Source organism: Silene latifolia, chromosome 9, assembly GCF_048544455.1.
Source record: "Silene latifolia isolate original U9 population chromosome 9, ASM4854445v1, whole genome shotgun sequence".
Lineage (NCBI taxonomy): Eukaryota > Viridiplantae > Streptophyta > Magnoliopsida > Caryophyllales > Caryophyllaceae > Silene > Silene latifolia.
In genome coordinates, this window is record NC_133534.1 from 109015649 (window position 1) to 109031735 (window position 16087).

The 16087-nt window shown below is 40.7% G+C and overlaps 1 protein-coding gene and 1 pseudogene across 1 annotated transcript; both read right to left on the reverse strand.

Moving 5' to 3' along the window:
• Positions 1 to 6051: 6051 nt before the first annotated feature.
• LOC141601455 (uncharacterized) lies at positions 6052 to 12679 on the reverse strand. Its single transcript, XM_074421742.1, has 4 exons — positions 12647 to 12679; positions 12245 to 12415; positions 6971 to 7239; positions 6052 to 6346 (listed from the first exon to the last, which is right to left on the reverse strand). The coding sequence occupies exons 1-4, from the start codon at positions 12677 to 12679 to the stop codon at positions 6052 to 6054; spliced, it is 768 nt and encodes a 255-aa protein (XP_074277843.1).
• LOC141603862 (small nucleolar RNA R71) lies at positions 10864 to 10959 on the reverse strand (annotated as a pseudogene).
• Positions 12680 to 16087: the final 3408 nt, after the last annotated feature.

Below are 16087 nucleotides of genomic sequence, written 5' to 3' on the forward strand. Positions count from 1 at the left end.
AATACCACCGAAAACTGCGTGGGTTGACGAAGGTGCATATTCGACTCATGACAACAACAATACTTCCTTGACATTATATAAACATGACCCACATGACATATATATATATACACACGTTTATCAACTTTGAACAATACCACCGCACATTATATTCCTGCAACTATTTGTTTTATCGTTCCGACCCACATATATCGCATTGAAAATTACATCCATAACACGACCACATGCAATTATATAATCAACGGTGAAGCTAAACAATGTTACTAAACACCCACAATAAGGATTAATCTAATTACATCCAAAGATACGATGATTCAAACAAGTCTCAATTCGAAAAGTTCATGTAACAGTGACACTCGATCGAGTCGGTCAGGCACTCGATCGAGCTGGCCTTACTCGATCGAGCTCATCAGCTACTCGATCGAGTAAGCTGAGATCAGACTACCCCTCTCATGCTATAGTGAGGGGCACTCGATCAAGTAACCAACAAGTCAAACATCCCCCAAAAGTCACATGTAAACCAAGTAATCATATAATCACGAGTCGGGATACTCTCCCGACCCTAAAATCCTGCACCACAAGTCTGAAAATACTCAAAGTACGGCCTTAGGGCCAACCATACAAACCAAGATCCAAAAAGTATCAACCGAAAACGAAAGTAATATCCACTACAACCATGAAACAAAGAAGAAATAAAAGGAGTATCATCACTCCCCATGCTGCTCATCCATGAACTCATCACCGCCACCGCCTCCAGATGTGCCCGCTCCAGCCGCATCATGACCTGCACCTCCACCAACACCGGCATCTGCTCCCATGCGCCAAGGGCCAAACAACCATATGGATACGACTGAGGCTCTCCCCAAGTAGACCTCTCCACGCCGAAAGAGTGAAATACTCCAACTGTCGTCCCCAACACCCCTCCACCACACAGGCTACGCTGCCTCAGTCCCAAAGCCCTGCACATATGCCATCGTATGGAGGTTCCGGAGAGTCAAGGTCGCTGACACCCTCTCCGTGAGGTCACTCACTTGTGTCTCCGGGCTATAGAAAGGATGGTAACCGGGATACTGGTACTGTGGAGGTAGTGGCTGCTCCGGCTGGGTCTCAGCCACCGTGGTCCCCTCCCCATCCTAGGCTGGGCTTCCTCAACCCCCACATTCTCCCCTTTCCTCGGCTCGGGCATAACCTGCAAGATGTTTGGGTCAATGAGGTAGAGCTGCCTCTGGGGAGCCTCCTCCTCCTCCTCGTCAGAATCGGCAGCTATCACCGCCGACGTTAAAGGCTTAGTCGCAGGTAGTTGCTCAGGAGCTGGTAGACGCATCCAACCCATACCCCACACTCTCCATGCCAAACTGCCATCCCCCAAGGTTCTCAACCATTCTGGTCGAGGAAGTAGTCCCGGTCCAAGGTAGGCACCATGGTGGTCAAAGGGGTATAGGCTGAAGAGGCCTCAAAGGAAGTCAGCCTCTCTGCCAGTCGAGTGGCGAACCACAACTCAGAAACCGTGTGTCGGAAGAAGCCATCAGGGCTAAACTGGCGCACACTATAACAGGGGCACTAAAGGTCACTCTCTGAGACCGGTGGGGTTAAGGTACGCCATCAGCAACATCAACTCGTGCGAGTTTAACTTACTCATATCCCTCCTCTCATAAAGCAGACAAGTCATGGCACGGAGGAAAATCTTCAAAGTGACATGTTGGACAAAGTTTATCAACATGTTACTGGAAGTGGGAGCGGGTTTGCTAGTAAGACAAGGCATGAGGCTACTAACCCCACACTCAGACGGAATATCACGGAGAGCTCCCTTGGAGGGTTTAGCCAAGCCAAGGTGAGTTGCAAACATATCCATTGTCAACAGAAAACTTGTGTTCATAAGGCGGAACTCAACAGTTTGTTCTACCGCATCGTACTTAAAGGAGCTCATAAACTCAAGAGTCAAGAAAGCATAAGAATGTTTCCGGAGACGGTATAACCCAATCATCCCCAGAGTCTCAAAGATATGCCTAACATCGGTCTCAATCCCCAAGTCAGTCAGAAGGGTCGTGTCTATACAACGGGTGGGTCTCATCTTTCGGTTTTGCAAGGCCACAAAATTACCCCTTTGGGTAAAGTCCACAAAGACTACGGACGGGTACTCCGGTACCGCTGGGACTGTAGGTCCACTCCCCTCTCCTACCTCGGGCTCAGAAGCCCTCCCCCTCTTGCTCTGACGGGTTCCCACAGAAGGTCTCGGCATCTGTTTTCAACACATAACTTAAATATACAAACCACATATACTCGTAAGCATGCAAAGCATTCATGTATAAGCATAGAAAAGAGTTACTAAGTACACACTTTAACCAACAATCCAAAATTGATAAGTATCGACCCTCAAATGTATCTTTAGACGGTCTCACAGCTGAAAAAAATTTGACATGTATGGCACCAATTAACATCATTTCTATCACTTCTGAAAATCATTCCTTCAAAATAACTTCACAAACAAACAAATTTCACAACAATATAAAACGAATTTCAGTTTGGGGCACTTTTAAGACGGAGTTTTAAGGCAAATTTTTGAGTGAAAATCATCAAAATCAACTATAATCATGATATGTATAACATATATTACCCAATTTTCTCCCTTTTACATACAAAAGACAACCAAAATTCAATTCTAAGTCTGAAACCCTAGAAATTTCGAGTCTCATAACCCCTAATTTGATTCGATTTTTACATAACCAATGTCAATATTCAACAAAGTGATGCAACTAGATCATATTACAACAATTACAAACAAGATTTCGCACATATAAATCGATTTTTCAGCAATTATCAACATCCTACTTGCTTCTAATTAATCAAAACATCAAATTAGGATAAATATTAATACCTTGGTTGATTAGTAGGCAAAGAAACGAATTAAGCAAGGGAAAAACGCAAGATTCAAGCACAACAATCACCAAGTTGAAAGCACAAAAGAGAGATTTCGAAGGTTAGGGTTTTGATTAAATGAAGAATGAAAAAGAAAAGAATTAGGGAAAGAGGTATAAGTTCCCGTGTTCAGCGGTACTGTAGCGACTTACTTGATCGAGTAAGTATGTTACTCGATCGAGTGGCCTCCACTCGATCGAGTTGGAGCTACTCGGTCGAGTTTTCGCTGGCAATTCCAACTTTCTCGACAAAATAGCTTCCTAACTAGATCGAATGAGGTCTACTCGGTCTAGTAGGCACTCGTACTCGGTCAAGTAAGACTAAGAACATGATCGAGAATCATGCATTTGTAACTTCGACAATGCAACTACTAATCATATCTCCCTAAGCATTCATTTAACATTTAACCCTTCTTTATCATTCAAACTTACTAATAATTCAACCATGTCACAACAATTATCGACTAGCTTGGTCAACTTAATTACACCACATTGCGGAAGCATTCAACCATTCATCTATCACATTCTCCAAGTACTACTTGAACAGCTGCTACAACTCATTCAAAACTTACTAATTACCATCATTACCACATACCATACTCACAATTCCTTTCATATCAAACACTAATACCAATTATTTGGATCAACCATTACTATCACCACATCATACACTCTGTCACGTATTATAAACATATCACCACTTCCATTGCTACTCAACTATAGATTCTCACAATCCTAATCACAATTATACACACCAACATTCATGAAGACTCCACCACAAACATCCCTACATCACTATTATACACACTAGGCATATAATTTCCGACTCGATATCCCCATAACCAGTGATTGGCTTAAGCATAATAGGGCAATGATTTTGACATGAGGGCGCCTACTCACCCAAAATCTAGCATTAGCTGGGGCTCCCAATACACATACACCAGGTTCATTTTATTAGACTCACTACGTTCATTAGGCTCATTTGTTACAGGTTCTAAAATCGTCGCTCTGATACCACTTTGTGACACCCCCATATACCAAGGAGCCTTAACAAGACCTTCCCTAGCATATAAGGGCATCACCATCTCGGTTGCCCGATGACAGTAATAATCAAATGTCGATAAAAGAATAATTTAGTTACATTACAATGATTAACAAATTAAGATATACAAAGATACAACTCGGACTACTATCAACTATGTGATCTACACTTCTGTCATGACTCGTGAAAGACTCATCCCGCCAAGTATCCAGCTATCATCAAAGACAACACCTACTAAGACTGACTGCTCACCATAAGGGATCACGGCAGACACAACAAAAACAAACAAGAAGACAAAACCACACAAGGTCAGTAACTGAAGAGACACGCCAACCTCTGACATAACAAAACAGACACAACAACACACACACCAGCCACATCTCCACCAATCAATCATCGTCACCGTCCACTGGACCAGCCCTGTCAGTGTGGGACAACAACCGTTCCCACCTAAGCCCCGCTCATCATACCGAGCGATAACCCTGTCCCATTAATGTGCACATCCCCTCCCGTGGCAGGTTCCACGTAGGGCAAAACTAGGGCGTGAAGCCACTCCCACAAGTGACTCCACTCAGCCGAGGATGCATCTCGAGAACCAGAGACAAAGAAACACAATCAGCCGTACCACAACAACGACAACGAAACAACATAATACCAACCAACTATCACAATCAAACCACCACACCTACACCACAGCAATAAAATCACATCAAAAGACATTCTAGACAATCAACAGTACTGAGTAGGCGAACCTACCTTTAGTGCACCGTAGTGACTCCACTTCCGATCACAAGATGTCAAACAACTATGCAACACACCTATACAAACAGTACAATCATCTATCACAACCACTATAACCCTAACTGAAACCAACAACGATAATGATGATGATGACATACCGACGCATAGCATTCCGGCGTCAAGACCGCTACCCGACTCAAGCAACCCATCCCTATGGCACAAGCATCCTTAAAGGCTCCCATGGAAGAGGCTATAGTGAAGGGAAGAAGGAGAGACGACATATAGGTTTAGGGAAGAGAGGCGGAAATGATATGCGGTTTCTCAAAACACGATATATGAATCCTCGCTGTAAAGACGTTACTCGATCGAGTAACTAACTTACTCGATCGAGTGGCACCTACTCGATCGAGCCTCCAAGCTACTCGATCGAGTGGCACCTACTCGATCGAGCCTCCAAGCTACTCGATCGAGTAGCCTCGACTAGATCGAGTACCACACCTAAAACTCACCAAGCTACAAGAATAAGCTCATAAGGTTTCCCCAAAGGTCAAGACACGTCACTAAGGTCGGTCAACATCGGTCAACGGGACCCTAAAAGGACGGGTATTACAATAGACAACTTCAAAGGGGCTTTGGCCAGTGCTGCTAGATGGAGCTCTGTTGAATGCAAACTCTGTAGGAGCTAATTTTAGATCCCAGTCTCTTAAGGATTTTGCCAAAGTGCACCTCATAATCCTCCCAAGCGTCTTTTTGGTTGCTTCAGTCTGTCCATCAGTCTGTGGGTGATGAGAGGTGATGAAAAGGAGTTTGGTTTTCAGCAGCTTTCATAGTGTCCTCCAGAAATGGCTCTTGAACTTAACATCTCTGTCCGATACTATCTCCTTAAAAGTACAAATCAGCAACCCCAACAACATCCTCAGTCTTGGTATAAGCAACAAAATGTGTCATCTTACTGAATCTGCCAATGACCACCATAATTGAGTCCTTGCCTCTGTGGGTCCTTGGAAGATCCACAATGGAGTCTATGTTAATGTCTTCTCAAGGCCTGTGTGGGACTGGCAGGGGAGTGTAAGGACCAGTCTGAAAGTAAGACTTAAACTACTGATATGGTGCACATCTTGTGATAACATCTTGCACATCACCTAACATTTTTGGCCAATAAAAGTGATCCTGTAAGATCTCATAAGTCTTTTTCACTCCAAAGTGCTCAGCAAGACCATTTGAGCGAGCTTCTTTTATCAGCAATCCTCTGTAAGCTCCCTTAGGAATTCATAGTCTATTTCCAAAGAATAGGAACCCATTCTGAGTTAATTACTTGCTCCACTTCTTAATTTGGCCTGACGGCTGGATCTCTCATTCTTCCTTGAAATCAGGATCCTCAGTATACAGATCTTTCATGTACTCAAAGCCTAGCACTCTTTGTTCCATAAAACTCAACATGATATATCTTCTTGAGAAGACATCAGCTACTAAATTATCCTTCCCCACAATGAATTTGCTGGAGAATGAGAAGGATTGCAGAAATTCCACCCACTTGTCATACCTTGGGTTGAGCTTATGTTGTCTATTAATATACTTAAGAGCCTCATGATCAGAGTGAAGCACAAAAGGTTTTCGCTTCAGATAATGGCTCCAGTGATTTAAGGACCTGAAAATAGCATAAAACTCTTTATAATAACTAGAATAGTTTAGCTTTGCTCCATTTAACTTTTCACTGAAATATGCCACATGATTGTGTCCTTGCATTAAGACAACACCAATGCCTACTCCACTGGCATCACAATTAACCTCAAATAACTTGTTAAAATCAGGTAAAATAAGGATTGGTGAATGGCATAACAATTTTTTTATTTCTTCAAATGAAATGGCCGCTTTCTCATTCTACTTAAATTCTCCCTTGTTCATGCACTCAGTGATTGGTGCCATGACAGAACTGAAACCCTGGATGAATCTTCTGTAAAAAGAAGCAAGGCCATGGAAACTCCTCACCTCCGTAATACTCTGAGGAGTTGACCAAGTTTTGATAGCTTCAATTTTTGTTGGATCAACATAAATTCCCTCACCAGAAATAATAAATATAAGGAACTGGACCTCAACTTGCATAAAAGAACATTTCTCAAGATTCCCATATAGTTTGCTAGCTCTGAGTGTATCAAATAGAAGCTGCAGATGTTTCAGATGCTAATCCCTTGAAGAGCTGTAAACTAGGATGTCATCAAAGTAAATCACTATGAACTTTCCCAAATGTGCTCTCAGAACTTCTGTCATTAACCTCATTAAAGTGCTAGGAGCATTGGATAGACCAAAGGGCATAACCAGCCACTCATATAACCCATGCTTGGTTTTGAATGTTGTCTTCCACTCATCCCCTTCCCTGATCTTGATATGATGATAGGCCTGCCTCAAATCAATCTTAGAGAAGACCTTGGCCCCACTGAGCTCATCTAGGATGTCATCTAGCTTGTGAATAAGAAACCTGTACTTGATAGTGATCTTGTTAATGGCTCTACAATCAGTACAAATCCTCCATGCCCAGAAACTCTAATCTCATAATAACACCCAATTCAAGTTGGTTATATATACGTATCTACCGCTGGGTATAACTCGATTATTATTACATATCTATATCACGTCAAATCTCATACATTCACATGTATGCACATCAATCATGAATATGCGGACTCCATGAAACAATCAAATAATACAAAATTTCTCATTATGTGACTCAACCATGTTCAACATTCCCATTTCTGGACACCATGCCACTTATACACCGCGTCAAATCCATCACATGATCACACATGTGTTTCCACATTCATTTCCGTCCATCATCAACATTTCCGTTACTAGCATCATTGGACTCTGAGTATGCATTCAAGATTACTATGCGATACACACATCACGACAAAACTCACATAATACGGACATTGTTATCATACCAAAAATGAATTCACGGTAATTAGTGCGCACCACGCATATTTTTCACACATTTTTGTCATCCTAACAACTTTCATTTAAATTTCACTCTTAAATAGTAAAAGCCACATAACGTAAACAATTCACAAAGTTTCATCCATATGGGGTCAACATGTTCATCCAACACATACCAATCATTATAAATCGTGAAAATAAGGGTATACACCCAATGTTTGGTCGAGTATTGACAAAATAAAGGTCAAAGCAGACCACTCGGTCTAGTGTAGGAGGCCACTTGGCCGAGTAGGCGACCACCCGGTCGAGTGCATGGTGCACTCGGTCGACTGTCACTTGGGCAGAAGGTTTTCGTTCTCAACTCGATTCCAAGATTTCCTATTTCATCACACAAATGCTAATAGACTCCGATGGTGACTAATACACCATCAAATAACCAAATTTAAACAAACTCTTGGCCTTATGGCCATCATTATTACACAATTAAGATAAAATGTTCGAGACACACTACCGATGCAAACATGCTATTTCATAGTTCTTTTCGCAACCGTTCTATCTCCTCCCCCACAACCGGCGGCGGTATCACCATACAATCACCAACACCCGTACCGTGGCGCGACACAATAGTAAATAGTCACGTCGGTATCCACAACACTTACACTATCTCATGGACACGGCCTAACCAATCATTATTCTCAAGGAATGATAACAACATCATCACTTAATTAAGCACTACAACATGGTCACGATGTACACCATAGGCGCTTCACTTAACGATTCATGCATACATAATTAAATTAAACGGTCATACTATATAACACAAATGATAACAATATGATTGAATCAAGCATTACATGCCACACCTTTACTCTCATAACCGCAAAAACCAAACTTGGTAATGGATGTGACTCATATTTACGCATATTTAGTCTTCTAACTAGCCTCGTTCCTATGCTTTCTGGCATGCTTTAGGGTCGTTTCTTATATTTAACTTCCTACTTTGCATATTCTTTGAGGTTGTGTGTCCTTGGTAGGAGAGGAGTGCTAGCCTTGCTTATATGGAGCAAAACGGAGCTAAATTGATTGCATCTAACGACCAAGCAAGAAAGAGGAGACCAATACTAAAGGCCTAAGTCAATAAAACAAGTATATGGGCAATGATGAAGGACCCCCATGACTCCTCAATGACCCCTCGGATTAGGAGGCAGCCAAGTGAAGAAGAAGCAAAATTGCCTTTTGAGAAGGGCGTCCCAGAGGCAGTTCAGGCGTCCCAGGGAGAAGGACGGGCGTCCCCAAGCTCAGCCCGAGCGTCCCCAAAGCAGGACGGGCATCCTTCGAGGTAGGATGAGCGTCTAACAAGAACAGGTCGTGCGTCCCATAGTAGGACTTGCAAGGCGTTAGACTTCATTTAAGGGGCTCAATCGTCATTTAAGCCCTTTGTTAACCTAATACTTGTACTTAGTATAAATACTCCCTTGTATTAGCAAGTGAGGAGGATGTTATCTTAGATTAAATCAAGTTATTAGTACAATTAATTTACACAATTCAATCTTAATCTTTCCTTAATTATTGTTAAAGTATTCTTAGATCTAGTTGGGTAATTTGAAGATTATTTGGGGATTATTGGAGAATTGACAACGCTTTATCATCAATCAAGTTTTCTTCTATTATTCTTTGCTTTCTATTTGATCTTCCTAAATTGGTACAATTTCTCTACTCTTTACTTAATCCTTGTTTATTGTTTTACTCTTTCATCATGTTGAGACTTGTTAAGATGATTGACACCATTGTTAGCATGTTCACCATGATAATGAGTGAGTAGTTCCTTAACTAGGGTTAATGGGGGATTAGGGTAGTTAATCATGGGGTAGATCTTTACTTAATAAGTTTATATGAATGCTTGCTTGTTGTAGTTTCAACTTATGCACATGTTATGCTTGATGAAATGCTTGATTTACAACCTAGCATGGTTCTCTTATCCTTTAAACAAGACTTGTAAGACATAGACTAACTCAAGGCTTGTTAGACCATGCATATAGTTGAATAGGGGTAATTAAGTCGTTGTAGGTGTTGTAAAGTCTTGACCGACTCGGCTCCGAGACCCAAAACTCCCTAGGAATTGTAAGATATAAACTAACTCGATTCCATTACAACAATAAATTGCTTGCATTTATGAAACATATTTATGTGATCTCACCATGATTCCCCTATGAACCAATGACACCCTAGTGCTTTAATCAATTGTTCACAAAACCTATTTGCTTACTTTGCTTTACTTTCTGTTATTTGCTTTGATTTTGTTAAGTAGTTTAGATTGCAAATCTCAACCTAAACCCAAATTGTGACACTAAGGACATAGCTATTTACAATCGACAAGTCAATACAATACCCTTCCCTTGGGATCCGACCTTTACTTACCACTCTACTAAGAGTAGTTTGTTAAGAATATAAACAATGTTTGATTGAGAGCTTAGACGACAAAAGTTCGACCGAATCAAAATGGCGCTGTTGCTGGGGATGGTGTTCAATTGAGTTGTTATCATTTGTTGTTTTTAGTTGTGTCTTTCTTAACCTTGGGGAAATCAAACTCCTCAAGGTAGTTTCAATTGTTTTCTAGTTGTTTAATTTTTGCATGTCTAGGAGATCACAAGGTGGACTTTTGCCTATTGATCCCGAAATCGAGAGAACTTTGACAAATATTAGAAGAACCGTTAAAGGGACTTCAACAATTGTGGGTATTGGAGAACTTGTGGACATTGGTATCACCCAAACGGATAGTGTTGAGTTTACCAACCCTTTTGCAAGACAAGGAGAAGATAATCCAATTCAAAACCAACCACAAAATCAACCTACAATGCCTTAATTTGCATCTCATTCCGTACCAACCGAGGAGAACCTACCTAATGGTACTCCAACACCACCCCACTTGACCAGTAATTTCATTGCCAAATCCGCATTCATACAAGTAATTGAAAGAAGTCACTTTGGACGGATGCCTAGTGAGGATTCTCATCTACACATGGAGACTTTTTGTGACTATTGTGATAAAATTTCCAAAACGGGGGTAACTCAAGATCAAATTCGATGGGTATTGTTTCCTTTTTCCTTGATCGGAACCGCAAAACAATGGTTGAAGAGCCTAGACAAGGCCACTCATGGAATTGATTCATGGAAGAAGTTAACACTTGCCTTTTACAAGACGTTCTACCCTCCGGAGAAAACCAACATGTTAAGAGCCCAAATCACTGGGTTGCAAAGAGATGGAGAGTCTCTATATGAGGCATGGGAAAGATTCAAAGATACATGTCGCTCTTGTCCTCATCATGGGCTAAGCGAATGGTTTCTAGTCCAACAATTTTAGAATGGGATGTATATATAAAGGCTCAAGGAATGTGCTCAACATGGGTTCTTATGGAAGATTCACCGAGGTAGATGATAACCAAACTTGGGCAAAAATAAAGGAGATGGCGGTTCATAATTCTCAATATAGTAGGCCAAGAAAAGCTACTAGGGGAGGGATACATGAAGTTGAATCTGTCACACAATTGAGTGCCGATTTGGGTGCCCAACTATGCTCTCATATTGACACAATGAACTTGAAATTTTAGAAAGTCATAACCAAGATGAATGAAGCCTCTCAATCACCCAAGCAACATCAATAAGTCAATGCCATGGTGGCAACATCTTCCATTGCAAATTGAGTATGGAGCAAATATTTAGGTCCAGATGCACCATTAAAGAGAGGGTTTGTAATCTGATAATGATGGAGGTAGCTGCACCAATGTTGCCTCTAAAACTCTGGTTGAGAAGCTGAGCTTACCTATATAGGACCATCCTCAACCCTAAAATTTGAGGTGGTTTAACAAAGGAGCTGAAGTGAAAGTGGATAAACAATGTCTGGTCAATTTCTCCATTGGGAAGGATTATTCTGATGAAGTGTTATGTGATGTTCTATCTATGCATGCATGTCACCTATTGTTGGGGAGGCCATGGGAGTTTGACAGAGACTTTGTGCATCAGGGGAGGGAAAATACCTATTCTTTTAATCTGGGGAAGAAGAAGATCACTCTGACACCTCTGCCACCAGCTCTGAAATACACTGTTCCACCCAGTCTGGTTGAGCACTCCGAATTGTGGAACTTTGGGACATGATCAACAAGAGTGTAGGGGCACAAGTGAGCAAGTGAATGCTTTCCAAGCATACACGAATGGCACCCCTTACTCCAACTTTTACAATGAGAACACCAAATTTCATCCAAACTTCTCATATAAAAGCCAAAATGTTCAAAATCCTCAACTCACATACACCCCACCTCCAATGATAAATCCTACTCAAAGACCATTTTTCAACCAAAACCAAGGATTCCAAAACCAACCCTCTTACAATTAATCCAATGACCAAGATTTTGATGTTCAAAAAGCGGTCCTTCAAATGCAAAAGAGCCAACAAGACTTCTTTGCTCAAATGCAAAGAGATAGCCAAGCCAAAGAAACTACCATCAACAATATCCTTGCTCATACCAAGATGTTGGAAACACAAATGTCCCAATTGGCCTCTTTAAATGCCCAAAAGCCTATGTTTCTTAGGGATGAGAGTTAAAATGGTAGAGTTCACCTGTTTAAGCAAGCATCCATTTTGGAAGAATTCAAGCACCTCTTCCTCGATATCCTTACCAATGATTGCATAAGAAACTCTGAAAAACTGACTATTAAAACCATTAGGCCCAAGTGCCTTAGAAGCAGGGATGAAAAATAAGGCTTCTTTGATCTCCTTAGGAGTAACAGGCTGTAAGAGAAAATTGCAAAGCTCCTCAGTGACAAAAGTTATATCATTATGGACTAAAGTTATTTATTTATTTTTTTATTTCTTTGGTATTTATGTGTTGGTGTTGTTGTGAGAGGGTTTTTTCTACATTTTAATTTTTGTTGACAATTTACATTTGTTAATTTTTTTAATTATTGTTGTGTCTGATTTCAGGCCTATAGCGTGTTGTAATGTATTATACAAATGCATTACAAAGGTGATTTGCAATAGATTAGCTTTGGTCATGCCTGATATTGTTAGTGATAACCAGAGTGCGTTTATAAAGGGGTGGGAAATTGTGGATAATATTTTAATTTGCTAAGATTTGGTGAGGCTTTATAATAGGAAGAGTTATTCCCCTAGGTGCATAATGAAAGTGGATCTTAAAAAAGCTTATGATTCAATAGAATGGGAGTTTATTGAGCATATGCTTAAAGCTTTGAGGTTCCCTAAGAAATTTATTGGGTGGATTATGGAATGCACCACTACTCCAACCTTCTCTATTGCCTTGAATGGATCCACTTTTGGTTTCTTTAAGGGCCAGAGAGGGACAAGGTAAGGTGACCCTATGTCTCCTCTTATTTTCACCTTGTGTATGTAATATTTGACAAGGATTTTAAATGTTCTCACTAGTGCTAATGGGTTCAAGTTCCATCCTTTGTGCAAAGCCATCAAACTTTGCCATCTAAGCTTTGCAGATGACCTCCTTCTCTTTTGTAAAGGGGATGAGAACTCTATTCCGGTTTTACTTAGGGCCTTTGCTACATTTTCTGATGCTTCTGGATTGGAAGTTAACAAAGACAAGACTGATATTCATTTCAATGGTATGTCAACTAATATGGTGAATAGGGTGTTGAATTTATCTGGATTCACTAAAGGGACATTTCCATTTAGATATCTGGGCATACCTATTACTTATAAAAGGATATCAGTCGGAGATTGTAGCAGGCTAGTGGAGAAGTTGATTGGGAGGATTAGAGGTTGGGGGCTTGTAAGTTGAGTTATGCAAGGAGGTTGACACTATACACAGTGTATTAAATCAGTTATACTCATTCTGGGCTAGAGTATTCATTATCCTCACCACTGTCATTAAGAAGATCATGGGCATTTGCAAAAACTATCTATGAGCTGGATCAGAAGAGTTCCTCAAAGTTCCTCCTGTATCATGGGATAAGGTCTGCCAGGAGAAGAAAGCAGGGGGTTTGGGAGTGGTACATAGCAAGAGTTGGAACCAAACAATGATTGGAAAGTTTTATTGGTGGCTTGTGAATAAAGAGGATCATTTGTGGATTAAATGGGTTAACCATATCGATAGAAAAGGAAGTGACTGGTTTGATTATACTCCATCTGCTAATTCTAGTTGGACCTGACGCCAAATTTGCAAGATCAAGGAGAAAATGAAGGGGGGGATATAACCATGACCAATGGTGCTCTAATGGTGGCAAGTATAGTACTCAGGCAGGATATGAATGGATCATTGGAAGCAGGGGTAGAGTGACATGGTATCTTGTGGTCTGGTGTTCTATGAATGTGCCTAAACATTGCATGATAAGCTGGTTGTATGTGCAACAGAGATTGCCTACTAGAGATAGACTGGTAAGTTTTGGTATGGGGATTGATGGCACCTGTGAAATGTGCTTGGAATATTAGGAAACTCATTCACACATATTTTTTGATTGAAGATACAGTAAAGTGTGCATAAAACATGTTAATTCTTGGTTGGGTGTACAAATACCATCAGACTACCCAATAGAGTGGTGTACTAAGCTACGATGCAGGTCTCTTACGCAGAAACAGATCATTTGTGCTACTGTTTATGGTGCCATTTATCTGGTGTGGCAGGCCAGGAATAGGTGCAGGCATGACAAAATTCTGATCGAGCCTAAAGTGTTGTTGGCTGAATTGCATGATATTATTCGCCTGAGATTTTACAAGAGGATGTTGGCTGTTCATCATTGTATCCCGAGTAATTGGTTGCAGTTAATTAGTTTCATGTAGTTTCATGTAATGTTCCCAAAATGAGGTAGATGGTTTGATTTTATTGTAATAGGCCTCGTATTGATTATTAATATAATTTTTACATTCAATAAAAAAAAAGATATAACTTTTGTCCTAAATAGTGCAACTTTAATGTTTGAAGGGTATAACTTTAGCCGTAAATAGTGCAACTTTAGTCGTAAATAGTGTAACTTTCATCCCAAATAGTGTAACTTTTGTCAAATAGTCCATTTTTTGCATACTTCATATTTAATAGATCTAAGATTAAATAATAAGACGAATTTAGATCTGAAAAATTATTAGATCTAAAAAATATATATAACAAGACTAGACCTGAAACTTGAAAATGAAAAAAGAAAATATATAGCAAGACTAGATTTGAAACTTGAAAAAAATAATTATAACCAAAAAATAAATAACCTCACACAAGAAAAAATAAAACAAATTTTTTTTTTTTATTAAAAAAAAAACTAGATCTGAAACTTGAAACTGAAAAAAAATAAAAAAGACTAGATCTACAACACCGGTAACCACCACGACCAACGGTAACGACCAACACCAACACCAACCACGACCACCCTGACACCCCGTCAACTTTGGAATGTCGTTTCTGACACTAACACCCACCACACTACCACCCTCAACCCCACCCCCGTCACCACGACCCAACAAAACCCGACACACCTCCTTACCCATCACCACGACCCAGCAGCTCCTCCCTCGCCAGGCCCACCAAACCTGACACACCCGCCTCACCAAACCACACTACCCCTGACCTCGACAACCTCATGCCGACAATATTAGCCTCCCCAAGCACCTCACAACCACCACCAGATCTCGTGTTGTCCTTCCCCGACAATCGCACGCAACCTAACACACAACAACCCCGACAACAGCCGCCAACACCAGCCTTCCACCAGCCGTCGACCACTTGTCCTCTTTCCTCTCTCCATTTTATTTTTTCAGATCTCGTTACATATCTAGTTTTCATTTTTTTTGTTTTTTTTTATATTTCAGATCTCCCTTGTTTGTTGTGGTGTGTTTCATTGTTGTTTTCGATGAAGGTGTTAGTAGGGGTTATCTTTTTTTTTCCAGATTTGTGGTTTTTTTAGTGGTGGTGGTGGGTCTTTTCAGAGCTGGAGTTGTTTTGGAGTGGTGATGTTATGGAGGTTGTGGTGAAAGGAGAGTAGTGGTGGTAGGCTAGCCGTGGTAGGGGTGGCAGGACGGTGGTGTTGGTGGACTGGGGGTGTGACATGGGAGAAGAAAAGGAAGAAGAGAGGTTGGGAGTGAAGAAAGAGTCGTGATCTTGTGAGAACCATCAAGATAATGAGAACCATGAGAACCACTCATAGCCCTTAGATCAAACTGAGATTTGTCGGTGAGATGAACATTGATTAAACATATTCTAATTTTGTCAAAAACCGACGCACCCCCAAGTTTAAGAGTCGGTCATTTTTTCAATTTTTCTTTCTCTCTCATATTTTTCCCCTCTCTTCGACTATCAAATCTTTCAACGCATTCTAGCTCCTGGTTTCTCTACGTTCGATCGTCACAAACATTCTAATCTAACTCTTCGATGATCAAAATCTTCCATGCTTATTCCAGCATTGGATCTTGGTACTTCGATGAGGTAAACTTTCTATAGTGATGATTAAT

Coding starts and splice junctions, on each gene's coding strand:
- LOC141601455 (XM_074421742.1), bottom strand. CDS start 12,679: ATGACCAAAGCTAATCTATTGCAAATCACCTTT. Junction 7,240..12,244: donor ATGGATGCTTGCTTAAACAG/GTGAACTCTACC, acceptor TTATGAGATTAG/AGTTTCTGGGCATGGAGGAT. Junction 6,347..6,970: donor GCTCCTAGCACTTTAATGAG/GTTAATGACAGA, acceptor TGCTATTTTCAG/GTCCTTAAATCACTGGAGCC.